The 19,103-nt window shown below is 38.4% G+C and overlaps 1 protein-coding gene across 8 annotated transcripts in view; it reads left to right on the plus strand.

Annotated features, from left to right (window-relative positions):
* The window catches only part of WDFY3 (WD repeat and FYVE domain containing 3), a 153,114-nt gene that overhangs the window by 71,676 nt on the left and 62,335 nt on the right, over positions 1-19,103 (plus strand). For 6 of the 8 annotated variants that reach the window (XM_066318052.1, XM_066318045.1, XM_066318048.1 and 3 more), the window contains 7 exons: positions 140-306; positions 2,774-3,241; positions 4,606-4,704; positions 7,541-7,734; positions 10,047-10,504; positions 12,438-12,521; positions 17,863-18,040. In XM_066318052.1, coding sequence (XP_066174149.1) covers positions 140-306; positions 2,774-3,241; positions 4,606-4,704; positions 7,541-7,734; positions 10,047-10,504; positions 12,438-12,521; positions 17,863-18,040 — 1,648 coding nt within the window. The remainder of the gene's footprint in view (positions 1-139; positions 307-2,773; positions 3,242-4,605; positions 4,705-7,540; positions 7,735-10,046; positions 10,505-12,437; positions 12,522-17,862; positions 18,041-19,103) is intronic. The other 2 variants (XM_066318049.1, XM_066318051.1) reach the window with 1 other exon arrangement.

Raw genomic sequence — 19,103 nt, forward strand, 5'->3', positions numbered from 1 at the left:
CATATGAACATGGAAAATACTGTAGGAATAAGGCAGTAAAACTGGTCTCTAAATTGATAGAATAAGATGGATCTTACTAGAGTGATTTGAGTTCAGATAAACTAGTGCTGCTGACTGGCTCCTGTTGTATTTTCTTTAGATTAGAACAGGCAAAAGAAGCTGAATCTAAGGATGCTTTGAAGGACTTAGTTAATTTGATAACTTCCTTAACAACATACGGTGTCAATGAATTAAAGCCAGCGGGTGTTACCACTGGAGTACCCTTCCTGCTCCCTGGATTTGCAGTCCCACAGCCTGCAGGCAAAGGTGAGTCTGCTTTCTTTCTCTCTTGACTTTTTTTGTTGCTCTAAATGCAGATGACAAGATGCAGAGCAGCTGTGTATTGCACAAACCTTTTGCAACCAAGTCTAGGTTCTTTATCTAAGATTGTGTATCAAATACTCAGTTATTTTAGTCTCAGAGATTTTGTTTTGGGTATCCAAAGAAGAAAGCTTAGGGCTTTGGTCTTTGAGGACAGGTCCAGCCTCTTCACTGCAAAGCTGACAGTTTTCTACATGGAGATTTGAAGAGATTATCTTTTTGGAGAGATGCACTGATTTGATTTATGGTATTTTAAGCCGCTCTTACTGAACTGATATGAAAGGCTGATGTGCTAATCCTTTCCCCACCCCAGTTTGCTTTCTGTTAGCTTTTGTCAGCTCAGGCAAATGTAACTTGTGAGCTGAAATCTGTTGTTTCATCACCAGTGTGATCAGTGATAAAATCTGTGGTGTGCTTGAAGCCACAGTCAATTGGGATTTGGAGATAAGATTGAGGAAGTCTTGAGGGAGAAAAGGTTGTATAAAAATAAACTTATGTTTCATATCCTGTGCTTCATCTTAAAATTCAAGTTAGTCTTGTATGTAACTAAGGAGTTTGGAATTTAATAGTGACTGTGGAGCTAGTTTGTTGAACATCTTATGAGATATACCACTGCACAAGACAAGTTAGTTATAGGATTGCATTTATAGAATTATAGACGAATGAATATACATCATATGTTCCTTGGACAATGACTTCCTTTCTCTGGTGTGGAGAGAGTTCATTGTTCTTAGAAATTGTTTTTCTTTTGCACTAAATAGAGAAAGAAGGTGAACACTCAGAGTTAAATTTCTCCATGTTTTGATTATAATATTAATTTTTTTAGGCTAATCAGCTTTTCTGATACAATATTATGCAAGAACCATGGTCTGTTGCAATCTGCAAAAGAGCTTTTTAACTTTGTGGTAATTGTCAGGACATCTGTGACATTCCTTTGACCTGCTTTTCATAATGTTGGCAAATTGTCTCTTTTTGAAGATTGTGTTTTCTCAATTTTCTCATTTTCTCAGTTACTTGTATTTAAATCCTTTTAAACTCTGAAGAGCTGGTTAGAATTTGGTTTCTTCAGGGGTCCTCTTAATAATCAAAAATAATTTATTAATCTGCTTGATTGCCTGGAACATCTACTGATACTAAGTTAGAATAGAAATAGTTCTATCTGACACCACTATGTTCCTGTCACATTTAATGAGTTCTAAATCCCCTCATTTGAGCATTTTTCATAGTAAAGAAAGCGTGTAAAGTCCTTTTAGGAACAACTGAGTGTGACTTAGAGTGTAACTAATACTCTTCCAGATGTGAAATTCTTCCAATGTTCGTTTAAAGGGAGTTTTCTCTTGCCTTCTGGAGAAATACTGACATGGAAGGTGGGGAGGCTAGGCATGAAGAGAATTGAATTTACGGTTCAATTGAACAATTTAGCTTACAAAAATGAAGAGAGTAGTGTGCCAAAGAGAATATGTAATGAATAAGAATTTTTTGTTTATGAAAGGGTTTTCAAAACAGGTTAATAGTTGGCATATACCTTTATCTGAAAAAAAAAATATATTGTTAAAACATCCTAAATGCTTTGTTTAGAATGTCTGAAGTTCTCACTCTTGATTGTTTGTTATTTTTTATCTTGAGTTGTTTTCTGTATTGTGGGATCTGTCCACTGTGTCTTGTACTATTCCTACAGAGGTTTAAAAAGTTGAATTAAAGGGATCTTTTGAGTAGAATAAGAATATCTGCCCATAGAAAATTTTGGGGAGCACTCATAAATGATGCATTCTTTAGCTGAGTGAATGAGATTTTAATCAACTTGAAAGGTACTTACAAGAAGTGGTGTGACTTAGCTTTCAAGATGTGAGATGTTTATGTGCTAATATTAGAGCTACTTTATGCTTTACAACAACCTGTGTTTTACTTCCTTAATTTTTAATAGTACTGGACCCTGCCAAAGCTTTTTGATTATCAGCTGCAAGGGTTGCATTCTGCATTACAGAATACAGAATGTATCATTGTTGCTATAATGAGTCCTCCTATGGCCTGGGTACATGATGCACAGGCTTTGTTTTGTCTCTGGGACTGTATCCTGCATGCATTTTAACACTATATCAGTGTACTTATCTATTTTAAATAAATTATTTTTCATTGGCGCCTTTAGCTGCTTACATAAACTCGTACTATCAGAGATGAGGATGCTGTCCTAAGGAATAGTAGGTGTGGAGTTTGCAGTGTAAGTGGTTGTGCAGAGGCTTTTTTGAAGTTGGTTTTAATGAATTTTTTTTTGTTAAAAGTGACCTCATACACGTATTTTATTCCCACGTATTAAAATGCATGGTTCATTATTAAGAAGCATATTCATTGTTTATGATGATTAAGAACTTTCTCTTTCCTTTTTCCTCCCATCCCACTTTGTTTCCTGATTTAGGTCATAGTGTGAGGAATATTCAAGCATTTTCTGTCCTCCAGAATGCATTTTTGAGAGCAAAAACCAACTATCTAGCACAAATCATCCTTGATGCCATCACGAATATTTATATGGCGGACAATGCCAACTACTTCATTTTGGAATCGCAGCACACATTGTCTCAGTTTGCAGAGAAAATTCCTAAACTTCCAGAAGTGCAGACCAAATACTTTGAGATGCTGGAATTGGTTGTCTTCAGCTTGAATTACATACCCTGTAAAGAACTGATCAGTGTGAGCATCCTTTTAAAATCCAGCACTTCTTTTCAGTGTAGCATCATTGCCATGAAGACACTCCTCAAGTTCACCCGTCATGACTACATCTTTAAGGATGTCTTCAGGGAAGTGGGGCTTCTGGAGGTGATGGTAAATCTTCTTCATAAATATGCAGCCCTTTTGAAAGATCCCACTCAGGCACTGAATGATCAAGGTAGTGTGTCCTTTTCCGTTTTGCTAGTACTTGTCTTTTTTTGGCTGTAAATAGTGGAGTCTAACATTTAGGAGAAACAAGAGAGTCTGAACATGCATCTCAAGGGCTGAATTCTGCTGAAGACTGTTGAGCCATCTTAAAAGCTCATTGGAATTGCTTCTCTCAGTTTCTTGAGAGTAGCTTAAGGCTAACTTTAATGAATGATGCTGTATGAATGCAAAGTAGTAGGAGCTCATATTTTCCTTTTTAAATGTTTTTTTGATGTACTGGTTCAATATTTGTTGCTTAACATGAAAAAAGTAAAGAAGCAATACATAGCATCAATGTTCTTCCTAACAAAAGGTACTTTGTACCTTCGTGTATAGCCCCAGCTTTGAAAAAATACTATAGAGCGCATATCTTAATAGGAGGCTTTTTTATAAGCTGGGTGTACATTTTCCTAAGCATTAAAAAAAATTATTTCTGATCAATTATCTCCAGGCTGGAGCATCCCAGATAAGCTGCACAGCTGCTAGGCCTGCAGAGCAGGCTCTGCCATGTGCTCTAGGAGCATACATGCACACACAGACAATTTTTTTTACATTCTTCATTCAAACTGCAGTTGAGCTTCTGTGCATCAGGGACACTTCATTTTTAACCGTAACTGCTGGGTGAAACCTGGATTTAATTGTATGAAGCTTCATCAGTGAGTGGTAGCTGTAGGTCAGTTAGAAAACTTTGTTGCCAGTTACTCCATTGAAAAACAGTCAGTTCTCATGTTCCTGTTAATAGACATATGAAGTTGTCATCTAATTTGGGTGCTGTGTGGGTGCACCTGGCCTTGTGTTGGGGTTTACTTTTTATTGGAGTAATTTAAAATAACAAAACCCCACTGTTGTTCCTGGAGTTTTACTCTCCTGGAGTGTACTGTGCCACTTGCAGTGTTGGTCTGTTACACCTGTTGAGCAATCAGCACGTTTGCTGTAATTTCATGAGTGTAGTTTTGTGCATTTTGTGTGCAATTTCTATCTTCACATACTGAAAACTGAATGAGAACACATGCAGTTCATCTTCAGCTGGTGTAGTTTTGTGGCTTGAAGAAGCAATGGCTGCAATGTCAGGCACTCACAGTGGAGCTCACATTGCTCTAAAACTTCTGTTTAAATTCTTGTCTTTATAAAATTAACTTCTCATATCATTCATAGTTAAGCTTTCCCAGGAATGCATGTGTGGACTAAATCTCAACTTGCTTTGGAAAATGGTGGGGCTGCATTCTCTCTGGGGAAGCAAAGAAAATAAAAGTTGTTGTTGGTGGAAAGTATCAAGAAGCATATTTGAAAAGAGTGATGTTTTCTATGACTTTAGCTTCTGAAATTTTTTTGTAGTGGATTCAAGAAACAGTTCATTTGAGGACCAAAAGCAGCTGGCTTTATTGGTTATGGAGACCCTGACAGTACTACTACAAGGATCAAACACAAATGCAGGTGAGTAAAGAGATTGTTGTCAAGATACAAATAAAAAAGTAACGCAGAAAATCATGTCTTGACTTTCTGTCTTCAGGCTAGTATTCAAATACACTGAAATACACTTTCTCTCTGCTTGAGTTTTCCCAGCAAAGATAATAGACAGCATAACCTCGAGTGCATAAAATAAGGGAAGAACAAGGTAGTGTTTTACTTGAATTTATTTGGTATTGTTTACTTGAAGACAAACATCAGACCCCATCACTCACTCTTCAACAGTTCTACAATAATTCATAGTAGTGCTTGTACCACTGTTTAGATATTTAAAAATTAAAGCACATAATTAGAAATGTAGTTCAGTGTAGTTAACAGGTATCATGTCTACTTAATGTAATGCCTGTATCTTTAGTTAAAGATGTCTTTTCATTTTTAGAGAGGTATTCCCAGTCAGTATGTACAAACAGGGCTCTGTTACAATTGTCCTTTTCTAGATCAGGCAGTTTTGTATTATGTATGCTTCATTAACCAAGCCTTAGCGGTTTTGGAACCATGGTAGTATCCACCTGCCTTGTGACAAATCCGTGGCTGCTATTAGATGGCGTTCCTTACCTCACCTAGGAAGCATCAATCAGCCATCAGGACCTCCTGGCTGTTTCTCAGGGATGATTTAATCTCTGAATACACACTGGAGAAACAGCAGCGGGAGTGTAAAAGACATCAGCACTTTGGGATGATGCCACAGATGTTGTTTCTGAGGAATCTTGGGGAGTTCAGGGGCTCCATTTTACCAGTAGCTCTCCCGGTTCAGGAGTGGGACAGAGCGTAAAGGAGGACCTGAGAAACACTTTCTCAAAAAGTTTGGCTGCTGTCAGTGCTGGGATGTGAGTGCAGTGGCACCGTGTCCAAAAGCTGGCAGAGGTTATAGGTCATCACAGAAGCATAAGTAGGCACAGCCTTGCAGTGATTCTTACCACACTCAGTGCTTGGTTTCTGATCCTAAACCAGTGTCTTTGATAAGCTTTCCAGTGTACTGCATAACTGCTGTCTACATTTCAACAGGAAATTTGGGTGTCCAGACCCACAAAGGTTCATCAGATAGTTGAGAATCTACACCAAGAGTGGGAGAAATATAAAATGTTACCCCAGTCTCTATGAAAACCTGACCACGAAGGAGATGGGCTTTACCTGTGAAGGGGTGCAACAAATTCACCTGTCTCGAGGTCTGGGGCCTCTCCTTTTGCACTGAATCCATCTCTGATCCCAAGGACATCAGAGAAAGCAGGAGGCAGGAAATGGATAATGGGAATAATGTTTGTATATAAATGTTAGAGGGAATCAACTTGTTAATCCTGAACTTGGTGGTTTAAACTTCTCTTTGAGTTTATAGTCACATGGAAACTGATCCCTTTTGATGTAGTAATGCAGCATTGATCCATTTCCCCAGTCAGTTTTCATCTTCAGTAATTAACCTAGGGCAATGCTCTAGGTGCTGACACTGTACTAAACAGGCATTAGATATGCCATATATATTCTATTTTGGGGTTTATAGTGTTTTCAGAATCGATTTTCATATAATTTTCAGTTATTGCATTTGCCAGTAAGCTTGAAAACCTTACTTAAGCTTAAGCTTAATCTCTGCAGAGATAGGTCTTGCCACAAAAAAATCTTCTGCAGAATCTTACAAATGATGTGGATGGACTGAACCACTTCTTGACCAGTGGTCCTGTCGTGAAAAATCCCAATTATATTTTTAGTTCATATTGCATTTAGGTCACTGCTAAATGTAAGATAAACACTACCTTAAACCAGAACATTATATGATCTTCACAAAACATGGAGGTACATTTGGTACATTTTTTGTTTCTTCCTGAGACCATGTGGCCTCTAGCTTGAAAAGAGTGACTGCTGTTGGAGTAACAGAATTATTGAGGAAATTCCTAGAGCTGACATCCATCCTTGTACACAATGCCTTTACTGAAAAATTTGTCAGAAAACATTGAAGTTCTATTTTTATTTGTGTTTGGGAAGGAAAAATAGTGGTAAATCATTACACATTTGTCAGATCTTAGTCCTGATCAAGCCAGTAACAAGGGTAGAAACTCAACTTCTCTATTCTTGCAGTTATAATCCCAGCATAAGACTTTTTTCAGCAGCACTTGACAAAAATTACCTTGAGGCATTCCGACAGGTAACTCAAATTAGCTGAGTTACCTGCCTCACATCTGGGGCACCAATTTGTCAGAGTATTCCTTTTTCTGACCCGGAGATGGGGCAACTGAGAGGAGTCTTAAAGACTTTTATTCCATTTTCAGTCTCATGTGAATGGTGAGATGGTACAGATGTTACCATTCACACCATCAAAATCAGAAGTCAAAGTATTTCCTAATTACAGTGCATTATAAGTGTTTGTTGGCCTATCAGCTTTTGCCACACAATGCTGTTAATGCCTTGAAGCCAACCATTTAATATTACCCCTCATGGGTCCTACTACAATGCATCTTTCATAGTTCTGTTTCTCCAAAGTATGTAGTCTTATTTGCAAGGCCATCATTTGAAACTTGTTTCTAATTCCATTTCTCTCTCAACAATGTCTGTCCTATTGTCCATGACATTTCTAAGTCAGCATTTTTTATCTCAAAGCTTGCATACAGATGCACATTATGTGAGCCTTCTATCAGGCTTTGAGAATTCTCTCCAAATCCATTTCCCACGCACATCTATGGAGCTAGAACTCTGCCCTTCATTCTGTAGCAATGAAAAGAAACACCTTTGCCGTTGTTCTGTTGTCGTCATTTGCCACTGGTTACATTTTGCTCACTCTAAAAGCACTTAACCCTGGCACCCTCTTTCCGAGCAGGCATTTTCAGGGAGTTTGGTGGTGCCAGGTGTGTGCACAACATCGTGAAGTACCCGCAGTGCCGGCAGCACGCCCTGATGATCATCCAGCAGCTGGTGTTGTCACCCAGTGGGGAGGACGACATGGGCACTCTGCTGGGGCTGATGCACTCGGCCCCACCCACGGAGCTGCAGCTCAAAACCGACATCCTAAGGGTAGGTGAAGGGTGGGTCCTCAGCACTCGTGCTCTGAAGGTGTGATTCCAAGAGAAAAAACACCGGGCATTGGATTGAACTGGATTGGATGGGTGGTGTTTAGCTGTTGTGTGTAGATCTGTATGTATCTCTGGAATTGAAATATGTATATTTGAGATGTATATATGTATGCATGTATATTTGATCCAGTTATATATTTTTATATTTGATCCAGTTATATATTTTTATATTTGATCCAGTTATATATTTTTATATTTGATCCAGTTATATATTTTTATATTTGATCCAGTTATATATTTTTATATTTGATCCAGTTATATATTTTTATATTTGATCCAGTCATATTTTTTTTTTGATCCATGTTTTTTTATTTTCTACCATCTTTCCGTGGTAGGCTTCACAACTGGAGATGTAGGCCAGTGAATATGTTTTTAGCATCATCACTTTTGTGGATTGAAAATGAGGTTCTACAGTTACGATAATTTTTCCTGGTGGGGTCTTACTCAGTTTAAAAGAATGGGAATATGTATTAAAAAAAACCAGCAAGCAAGTAACATGTATTTATTTCCAGTGCTGGCTTGCATTTTCTGTGGCATCTTATTTTAGCAATTTGTATCTATGAATGCTGAAATAATTATTATAATTGCAAGTTGTAATGATCACAGAAGATAAAGCCGAAGAATTTGCTTGCTTAAGCAAGATAGTGGAATAGTAAGAAAGTAAGTCTGGGAGTGGAGGAAGAAGCAAAATACCTCTTGTCTGTTTCCTGTTGTATTAGATGTTCTCTTTGCTGATCTATACCCATAATTTCTTCTCAGAGTAGCTAATTTTTTTTTAATTGATAGAACACTTATTTATTTTAGGGTAAAAAAGCTGAAGCAAAGAGTAGAAAGCAAATGACTCTTAATGGAGAGAACTCAGATCTAGGTTCATCTCTGTTCAAAGGAGCTGTAGTATTTCTCTGGCAGATGAGCAGCTTTATATTAGTCCAAAAGACAGGAAAGCTAGTAGTAAAATTACTCATTTTCTGTATAATGTCTGAGAAGGTCTTCAGTAATTTTTGAGCATGTCTTATTCACCATACTTAAGGGGAGAGAAAAGATATTGCAGCACCCCAGAGGATTTAACAGAAAATCAGGATTTCTGTCTTTCCCTTGACCTGTTGTACTTGTCTCCATTGGTGCTGTTCTCAGAAGTTTTGGTTATGGAACTGACAGCCCAGAACAGCGTGGTGATGTGTCTCTTTCTGTTTGTTCAAGTTTGTCAGGAAAGGAGATACTGCCTTCAGAGGAATGACAGTCTTGCTATTTCACCACTCATCTTCTGAGTGCTTAAAAAGGCAGCCTGATTCTGAAGAAGCAAACTTTTGGTCATGGAAAATTCTCCCTGGCCTATTTTTCTGTATCAGTAACGTTTTTCTATTGTTTATGATGCTTTCTGTAGGGAGACTTTTTCTTCTATGTTCACATGTGGGTCAAACTTCCCATGACAAGTGTTCTTTTTGGGGTTTTTTTTTTGGCTGTGTGGAGGGGCTTCTCCACCCCCTGGTTTCACAGATGAGTATTATTTTCTAGTACTTAAGTTGATGTATTTTCTGCTGTTTATACCATGGCTTTGCATTTATTTGTTCAGCAAGTAAGGTTTTATCCACTTATGTTCCTCTCTACAGCTTATTTTTGAATAAAAACTTTTAAAATATAGTCATAGTCTCAATTCAGAGATTTATAGAGGAAAGCTAAAAATAAGTAGGCTTATTTGGCTAATTTTTACTGCCTGCTTTTGCTAACTGAGTTGTTACATTTGACTGGTGTTGTGGCTTCATAGCTGCCAGGTACTTCTGTGTTGTTGATTTCTAGGAGACTGTTTGGATGCCCCAAGGTTTAGATTTCTCATTGCTGCAAGAAGTCATTTGCCTGCTCTTGTTTGAGATTGTTTGTGAAGTGTGATGGCAGAGAAGATTTCTTTCTAACAGAGATATTCTCCACCTTGTCACTAAAAGAATTACATGGCAGTTTTGGGTTTTGTTCTGGGCTTGGTCAGGTCATTTCTTTTGGAAAGTAATTTCTTATTTCTAAATAAGGGGCAATGTTCTACTTTTCCCCCCTACTCTTTTTCTTTCTTTGGTAAACTTTTGAGTCTATGCAAATCTTGATAGTACGAAGTTGATCTTCAGAAACTTCAGGCATTACCAAAATCTGACACATGACACGAGGATTTTGCTAGCACAACAGTGTCTTGCAAAGAAAAATGTTCCTGCCTTTTTCCAAGCTGTTTGTTGTTGCTGTTGTTTTGATTGTTTGTTTTGTCCACAGGCCCTGCTCTTGGTGCTGAGAGAGAGTCACCGCACAAGAACTGTTTTTAGGAAAGTCGGCGGATTTGTGTACGTAACATCTTTACTGGTTGCCATGGAAAGGTCTTTGTGCTCACCACCTAAGAATGGCTGGGAAAAAGTAAACCAGAACCAAGTGTTTGAACTGCTTCACACTGTGTTCTGCACATTGACTGCAGCAATGCGCTACGAGCCAGCCAACTCTCACTTCTTCAAGACAGAGATCCAGTATGAAAAACTGGCAGATGCTGTTCGACTGCTTGGCTGCTTCTCAGATTTGAGGAAAATAAGTCCCTTGAATGTCTTCCCTTCAAATACACAACTGTTTCAAAGACTTTTGGATGATGACCTAATATCCTTGGATTCTGTGTCACCTACTCTAAGACACTGCAGCAAACTTTTTATTTACCTCTACAAGGTAGCAACAGATTCTTTTGACAGGTATGAACTTTGCTCTTTTTTTTTTGCCTTTTCTTTCATCTTCTCTGCCTGCCCCACGCCAATGCCTCAAGATAGTTCTCTTCAGATACCTTCATTGCAAGCTTTTGTATTTCCATATTAATCTACTTCTTTCTGTCTTTACTCCACTGAGAGGAGGATAAGATGTCAACATGTGACCAGATAATGACTTAGCTTGCTGGTGTTCTCCATGGGGTTCAGCTTTCTCTCTGAAGTTGTATATTTTTGTTGTGGCAGCAGTTAAGATTTGAGAGATATCAGTTTATGGTTATATTTGATGTTTTGAAGCAACCTGTTGGTGCATCTGCTGACAGGTTGCTTTATCATCATTTGAACTACTAGATTTTTATGCTCTTATTAAGTGAAATGAAAATTTGATTGTTGAATGTCATGTCTTAACTTCATGTTTCATTTGATATGGAGCTTTGAAGTGTAATACCATGATTAATTTAGAAACATAGGATCATTTAGGTTGGAAAATATTCTTAAGATCAGATCTAACCATAAATTTGGCACTACCAAGTCAACCATTAAACATGTCCTTGAGTGCCACAATTACACATCTTTTAAAGACCCCCAGGGATGATGACTCAGCTACATCCAAGGGCAGCCTGTTCCAATGCTTGATAACCCTTTTGGTGAATTTTTTTCTTCCAAATATCAAATCTAAACTTCCCCTGGTTCAACTTGAGGCTATTTCCTCTTGCCTTTTGGCTAGTTATTTGGGAGAAAAGGTAGACACTCTACTGCTATGACCATCTCTCAAGTAGTTTTAGAGACTGATAAGGCTTTCCCTGTGCCCCCTTTTCTCCTTGCTAGCACATAAGACTGACTTCTTGTTTTATATGGATTTGTTTGTTCTTTAAAGTACTAGTTAGTCTGTAAATTATTGGGTTTTTTTTAAATTTAACTGGAAGACACTCCCAGAGTTAAACAACTAGAATTTAAATTATAATGAGACTGAAAACGAACAGAAATGGGTCTTAAAGTTGGTTCAAAATGACAACAAAACTTTGTGAAGTATGTATTGAAGGTTGCCTTTTCTTAAAGTAGTTTTTTGCCCACAATTTAAGGTACAAAACATGAAACACAGACCTAAGCTTCAAATCTGAGACCTTGAAGCTATTTATACCCCTGCCTTTGAATGCATATGACCCTGTTCTAATAAGGTGCGCTATCTTCTCCCCAAAGCAGCATATCTCAATGCTTTTCTCTTCTTCAAAGAAAACTTAAAAAACTAACTAACAAAAAAAAAGACCCTAACACACTCACTCACCTCTCACACACTCACCAAAAAGCCAACTTCAGAGATCGGTTTATTTGATCTCATTTTAAAGCATTCAGGTAGCAGGAGGACAATTTGTATTAAGAATGTGTTACTTGTACTGTAGAAGTTGACACTGGCTAACAGTAGAGAATGAGGAAACAATGGGGTAAGTAAATCCCACAGTGATGTTGTATAAGATACCACACTGAGTTCTTCTTTTTTTTTTTTTTTTGGCTGTTATTTTCAGTGTTTTTTCCTTCTTTAAATTTTCTGTTCATCATTCATTATTGAATTTCCATTGACTTTATTTCTTCCCCCTGTTGGTTGTACCTAATTTACTGAAGCTTTACTTTCTCCTCTGAATTTCTGCTGTCGAACATTGAAAGATGCTCTGCTTTGCTGGTATCAGTAAATCTCAGCAGAGCAATGAACAAGCAGTGCAGAGTCACACCAGAAGACCTGTGCACACTTTGCATGTCTGTGTGTTCACCTGAGGCTGTCGTTCAGTTTGTCCTTTGTCATCCGTGTTGTTTCGGAAGGATGGATCCGAGTAACGGTTTTATTGGTGCTTTTGTAAAACTAACAAGCTTATGGCCTCTGGTTTCTTCTCTAACCTCTCTGTCCTACCCCTGTCTGTTTTGTCTGTAGTCGTGCAGAACAGATCCCTCCTTGCCTGACAAATGAGACTTCTCTCCCCTCTCCTTGGGGTACGCCAGCTTTGTCCAGGAAAAGGTACCGACCCTTCCAAGAGAAGCTGATCTTGTTTCCGATTTTTTCTCTCTCGCTGTTGTGTGTCTTAGTTTTGGGGGGAGGGGTGTTTCTGTTAAGTTGCTATTCTGAGAAGTGCATTTTCACTTGTGTATTTACTGGATGAAAAAATGTAAAGGCATGTTTCACAGTGAATCCTAGGCAGTGATGAGATTAGAGACATCTCCAGATTCCCATAGCGCTTAAAATTAGACTTGTGTTTAAAAACCAAATAAAGCCTAGTATGAGCAATGATCTAAGGGAGATATATATGACACTCTCAGGAGCAGTTCAAAGACATTCAAACTATGCTAGTAGATCAATGAATACAGCAGGATTTCTTTTTTCCTCACTAATTTTTCAAGGAAGCTTACTTTTGGTGGAAGGTGAATGGCTTGTAAAGGTGCTCATTTGTTAGTAATTGCAGAGAATAAAACATAAAGAATGAGCCTGTCAGTACTTGACTACCAAATGATGTAGAGACACCCTGAATTAAAAGGTTTGAAAAGCAAGCACAAATGGCTCAATTCAGAAATCCAAGCACTCACTTTCAATCCCAAGTTACATTCTTTTCTTATGCATCTTAATGTGTCTGATAGGTGTTAATTTTTTTTTTTAAATAAAGGTTACTGTCTGAACAGTGTTACTTACAGGCTTGTGTGAATGCCAAAAGATTTTTTTCATAGATTCCCCAGAGGAAGGAGCAGCGCTTCACTATCTACAGATGCAGGTTAGATAGAGATTTGCCTTTGAAAGCTAAAAAGGCATTGGAAAGACACGGGGTTATCCGAGATGCAGGTGCCACGTGTAGAAAATACAATCATTCTTGAGTGGTATGCTGCTTAAGATATGCCATCAAGCTTCATGATTGGAATGTAAATATTTTGCAAAAGAAAACAACCAAAGATGCTTTTGGAAACTGATTTGAAAGGAATGTTTATACTGGAGCAGGTTAGTAAAGAGAACCTTTATTCTTTACTGAATGATGTTACCCAAGTCATACCTGGGTATTCTACAGGGAGTGGCTTGGACAAAGGCACCTCCCCAGTAACCAGAACCTCCTGGATTGTCATTACCTTCCTTTTTTAACACTGAGGCATTTAAGAACAAATGTTATCGTTTAGAGAGTAAAACCTTTGCTGCCAAAGTCTTTTCCCAGTCATTTACTCTGAAGAAACATGTAAGAAAAGACTGTTTCCCGTGGAGGCACTTTATAGCTTCAGCCCTGCATCCTTTTGCTACATTTTGCTGTACTCACAGGTGTAGCTGGCAGGGCTGCTCAGGTTTCCTGAATTACTCAAACACACAGATATGCAAAGGCTTGCAGCAGAGCACAAGCAGGGCCTGTCAAACAGAAGCTGATTCCAGTGTGTGATGAACAAGAGTACCAGATGGGTGGCTGACACAGACTGGAAATTAAAATATAAATATAGCTAAGTATGAATAGATATGTTAGGCTTCCCTCGGGTGTTTTTTTTGTACTACTGAAAGTGCAAGCATTGTGCTTGAAAACCCGAGGTAAAGATTGGGTTGTTTAAAAAGTCATTATCCCTGTGGGTTGCTTTCAGCAATTCAGGTAAGCTCCAGTGCAGTAATGTAGGTACTCGGTGGGGTTAAGTGCCTTTGAAATGGATTTTCACAAACAAAAATGGCCTTTGGATTGTAACAGTTGTGTAAGACTCAAAGTAAAAGTGGACAGAAAGAATGATCATGCTTGCCTGGGTGACTCTCAGATCCTTTCTGAAAAGCAAGTTTTAAGTAAAAAAATAGAACTAGGCTTTCCAAAAAGTCTGTTTGAACAGCTGTCTGCTTTCTCACAGCATCGTGTTTGTCATTCCTCGTGAATTCAGTGCCAATAGCTGTGATCTTTCTGCTTTTAAAAATAAGCAGCTTGGGGTTTGTAGTCCAATAGTATTTTTTTCTCCTCCTAAATGTCAGATACATCAGATTCTGTCAAAGTTGACTCTTCCCAGAGAAGTGTTTGCTCATCTCTTATTGTTTTCTGTCTCCTTTGCTTGCCCATCCCTGGGATCTCCCTTGTTGTTGTGGCCTGGTTTTCTGCCTTTTGACTTGTAAGACAGATGCCTGAGAAAGAGCTCTCTGTTGTTTGGCTAAAAGAGCAAGCAGACACTGTGCACACAAATAATTCTTATAAACAAAAATAGCGCAGTTCTGATTTCTCACACAGTCTAGAACAGTTTTGGGTGCACTGATATGCGAATATTCTCTCTCAGACATGTCTGTCACTTGTCGAAGCTGTGTTTCCGTGTGGAGAGCTGCCCTCCAAGCCTTCTTTATGGAAGCAGAGTAGGTGGGACTCCTGCAGCACGTGTTGGGATGGCAGCACATGGCTGTCCTCCCTGTTACCTGGGATACATTGTTCTTCCACACCTGTGTGATTAGAATCAAGAACTCCAGCTTTTTCAGCTCTTTGATTGTTGTAAATTTTGGCAGAAATCAGCATTTCTTTTTTTCTTTTTTCTTTTTTTTTTTTTTTTTTTTTTTTTTTTTAAGGATATTTTGGTTCTGACAGGATAAACTAGAGAATAGAATGTAGCTTTGACTTTGCAGTATTTTTAGCTATTGTTTTTAAAAAGTTTGGATGGTGATCACATTTGGGGAACGATATGCAGAAGGTTAATCTACTGTAAATCTAACTTACTTCTTTCCAGATCAAAATGCTGTTGTAATTTTTATCAAGATTTGTAGCTATATTTGTAGTTATATTAATTAATATAACTAAAGTTATATTAATTAATCATTTTTCCTTCAATTATATTTTTTATTAAATTGGGCAGGTTAGATATACAGATGCATGTCATCTTATGTACACTGCCTTATTCAATTATCTGTTTCTTTTCCTCTTCCTTAAAGGAGTCATATAAGAGTATAGAAGTGTGGCTAAATTAATTTATTGCAAGTTCTACCCGGACCCATAGAACTATAACATTTAATTAATATTTTGGAAGGATTTTTTAACATCTGTTTTCTTTTTTCTGTGCAAAGTTATCTCTACAATTTTTTTTCTCTGTTGAATTGACACAAGTATTCCTTACATGAAAAATGTAAAAATAGAAGGTATTTTAAAATTATGTGAAAATTTTTCAATAATATCTGCTTTATGAAGATAATTTTTCCTTAGACTGCTAACAGGAAGCCTAGTCTGGAGTGTATTACCTTTTCAGTTGTATGGAATGTTGCATTTGAGGTGGTTTTGAGACCAGGATCGTATTTGTGTTTGTGACTCACACTGGGCAGTGTTTTTGTTATGCTCTTCATGTACTACCATGTTAAAACCTCACAATTTACCTAACAAGGTGAACGTGGTAGTGCAGATCAGTGTGGTGAAAAGGAAAATTTGTACTTAAAAGTGGGCAGAATGTCTTCAGGAGCAGAATTTCACTACCCTGAAGAGAATTCTTAAATATAAACAGATATTTAGGTTTTTTAGTTGCATGCTGTAAAACTTGCATTGAGATGCTCAAGGTGACATTGAAAAGAGGCTGCAGTTTTCTCCTTCAGATGAAGAGCAGTGCATTTAGGATGTATGAGAAACAATTGCCTGTGTTTCCATCTCTGCAGTAAGTCAGGGCAGAGGCTTGAGATAACATCTCTCTGTGATAGTAATAGCACTTGTTACACTGTTCTTAATTCCATTTATTTTTAAAAGAAACACTGGAGCCTTCCTTGCCTGTTAGATGTTTCCATAAGTGGTGGGGCTGACAGAGAGGTTTAGAAAATTAATGGCTAAAAGGTTTGTAAAAAACACTAGAAAAATTAATTTAGGGACATCTTTTTTTAGCGGTTGGTTTCAGTAGAATTGCCGTATTATTTTCTGTTTCCTGTAAGCATTAGCTGAGTAAAGCATCGGTAGTCTAATTTTTCTTAAAAACTCTCTTTAGAACAGTACTCTTGGGTTGTTCAGGTGCCAAGTTTTTGCTGATCTGCCATAAAGCTTTTCAGTAGGAGTCTTTTTATTGGGACATTATTTATTGAACCCGTTTTCCAGCCAGCACAAGAGGATTGTGCTGTGGTTCCTGTTGTCTTGTTTTAGGCTGAATAATCCAACGTCCTAGCCTTCTCCCACAGATGTGTTTCTTGCTAGGGGATTGGGTTTGATGGCTGTGTTTAGGGCACAATTGTGTTTGCAACTTTCCTCATCTCCCATCTGTGTCCTGTTTTTCCCAGGAGAGAGAGATTGCCTTGTTGGAAGTGTCTAAAGGGTGAGGCACAGTGAGTCTCTAAGTCTGAACTTGTGTTAAGGTCAGGGTCAGGGTTTGAGTAAATTTCTGTCTCTGAGAACAGAAGAGAGGAAACACCTCTTTCAATTGATTTGATAAGAAGAAACCCTTTTTGTTTTGCTGTATTCAGTTGTAAAACAAAAGGCAATATGTGATGGTCAAAAACAATTCTTACACAGAGTTTGTTCTATTTCTTCTACCAAATAAGTGTACGTGATAAATACTGTGGGCTGTGGGTGATTTGGGTTCGGATTTTTCTGAGTTTATGGTGTTTTTTTTCTTGTGGGGGTTTCTTGTGTGTTGTGGTTTTCATCTTTTGTGGTGAGCACGAGTCTTTTGATCTTGCTTTTGCTTCTAAAGCACCATCTTGAAAGCATATGTTCAGTAAGCTGCTCATGCTGTTTTTGTGTTGAAACCCTTGCTGAAAGAAGAGTGGCATCAAACTGCTATCTCCAAGAGTTTCAATGAAGAACATATCTGCATTTCTCATGGCAAGTGTTGCTTCTAAGTCAGTGTGTCAAATCCTCTTCTCCTTAGATCAGACTAAAGCATCATAATGTAAAACCAAATTGCCATAGCAGTCACGGAAGGACTAAGAACATTCAGATTGCTGGCACCAGTAAACACAGAGACCACCCTTCCATTCCCCTGGGCTGATTAGAGATTGCTGAGAGTTGTGTGATAGCACATTTCATAATCAGTTGTTTATGAAAAGTAGATGGGGAGACATGTATCCAGAGAACAGGAGCAGTGGTAGGTTGCTCACTGCAGTTGTGTGCTGCCACTGCAACTAGAATAAAAAGAAAGAGGCAATAAAAACAAACTCTCAAGTTCTTCAAACCACGTAGCACTGGGAAGACACTTCCAAGTTCAAAAGTAGTTGAGAAACTGAAACCTCTCCGGTCTGTCTTTAGGGAAACATGCCCAACAGGTTTGAGAAGAAGAACACTTGTTCTGTCTAACTGAGGGAAGAGAAAGGAAAGGGGAGTAACATCTGTAGGCCAGTACAATCTTACAGCTGTTTGAAAACTACAGAACTCCTAATAGCTGGGTGTTGTAACCATGGGATGTTTTCTGTCCTGCAGGCACGCATATCATTCTGTTTCAACACCTCCTGTTTGCCCTCAGAAAAACATAGCTGATGTGAAACTCCAAACAGGACCCACGTCCATCCAAAGCTCTGATGCAGTCATTATTCACCCTGGTGCTATGCTTGCAATGCTGGATCTTCTGGCCTCTGTTGGATCAGCTACACACCCAGAGGTAGGGTAAAAAATGTGTGGTCTGAAGCTTTGAGAGTGGCTGGGGAAAAGGATGGTTGTGGGAAATAGAAAAGCCGATGATGTCCTCTCATTTTGTGCTGAAAAACTAATATATTTCACGGGTTGAGTTGAAAAACTGGTAACATAGAGGTCTGACAGGAATTGCTTTACTTTATAGGCTTTCTTTTGTTTATCTCTTTTAAACTCTTGGTAGTAATGCAAGTTTAAAGAAAGGTCTGAAGTGGCTATCAGATAAGTTTCCAAGCACCGTGATTAATACATGTTTTCCCTGATGTATCAGGCATTAATGCACAGCATGAAGAGGATACAACATCATAGCTCAGGCTATACAAACTATTTGAAGTAGCTGGAATGTGTTCTAGTTCCAAAGTTGTAACTGCTTTGTACAATTCCAACCCAAAATGTCTGCTGGTACTTTGTATGTGAAGGACTTGTTGGACATTTTTGGATGTTGCTTATGTATTTTTTGTTGGAGATGTCTTCCCTGAAGAATACTCTTTATAAAAAAAAAAAAAGGCAAAAGAGTTTCTAAAGCTTGCAAGAATTACTGGATTCCTCTTTCTTGGTCTCTACTGGTGATGAGTGTGGTCGTTTTCTGTCCTCACAACATAAATTTGACAATTATGTTGCCTATGTATTCAGTTTTGTAGAGGTTGTGGTGGTGAGGAGCAGAATGAAGCCTGTATAATCCAAGAGGAAGTAGTTAGCAATCTGATACAGCACATAAACACTCACAAATCTATGGGGCTGATGGGATCTGCCCAAGGGTGCTGAGGGAGCTGGTGGAAGTGCTCACAGAGCCACTTTCCATTATTTACCAGCAATCCTGGCTAGTCAGGAAGATTACAGTTGGCTGGAGATTAGTCAGTGTGATGCCCATCTACAAGATTGGCCAGGAAGATGAGGAGAACCACAGGACCTCTCAGTCTGACCCCAGTGCTGGGGAAATTTTCTATGGAGTACAGAACAGTTATGAAATGAGGCTCAGCCAGTATGGTTTTATGGAAGGCAGGTCCTACTTAACTAACCTGGTCTCCTGTGAT

The sequence above is a fragment of the Sylvia atricapilla genome, chromosome 4, assembly GCF_009819655.1.
Source record: "Sylvia atricapilla isolate bSylAtr1 chromosome 4, bSylAtr1.pri, whole genome shotgun sequence".
NCBI classification, from domain to species: domain Eukaryota; kingdom Metazoa; phylum Chordata; class Aves; order Passeriformes; family Sylviidae; genus Sylvia; species Sylvia atricapilla.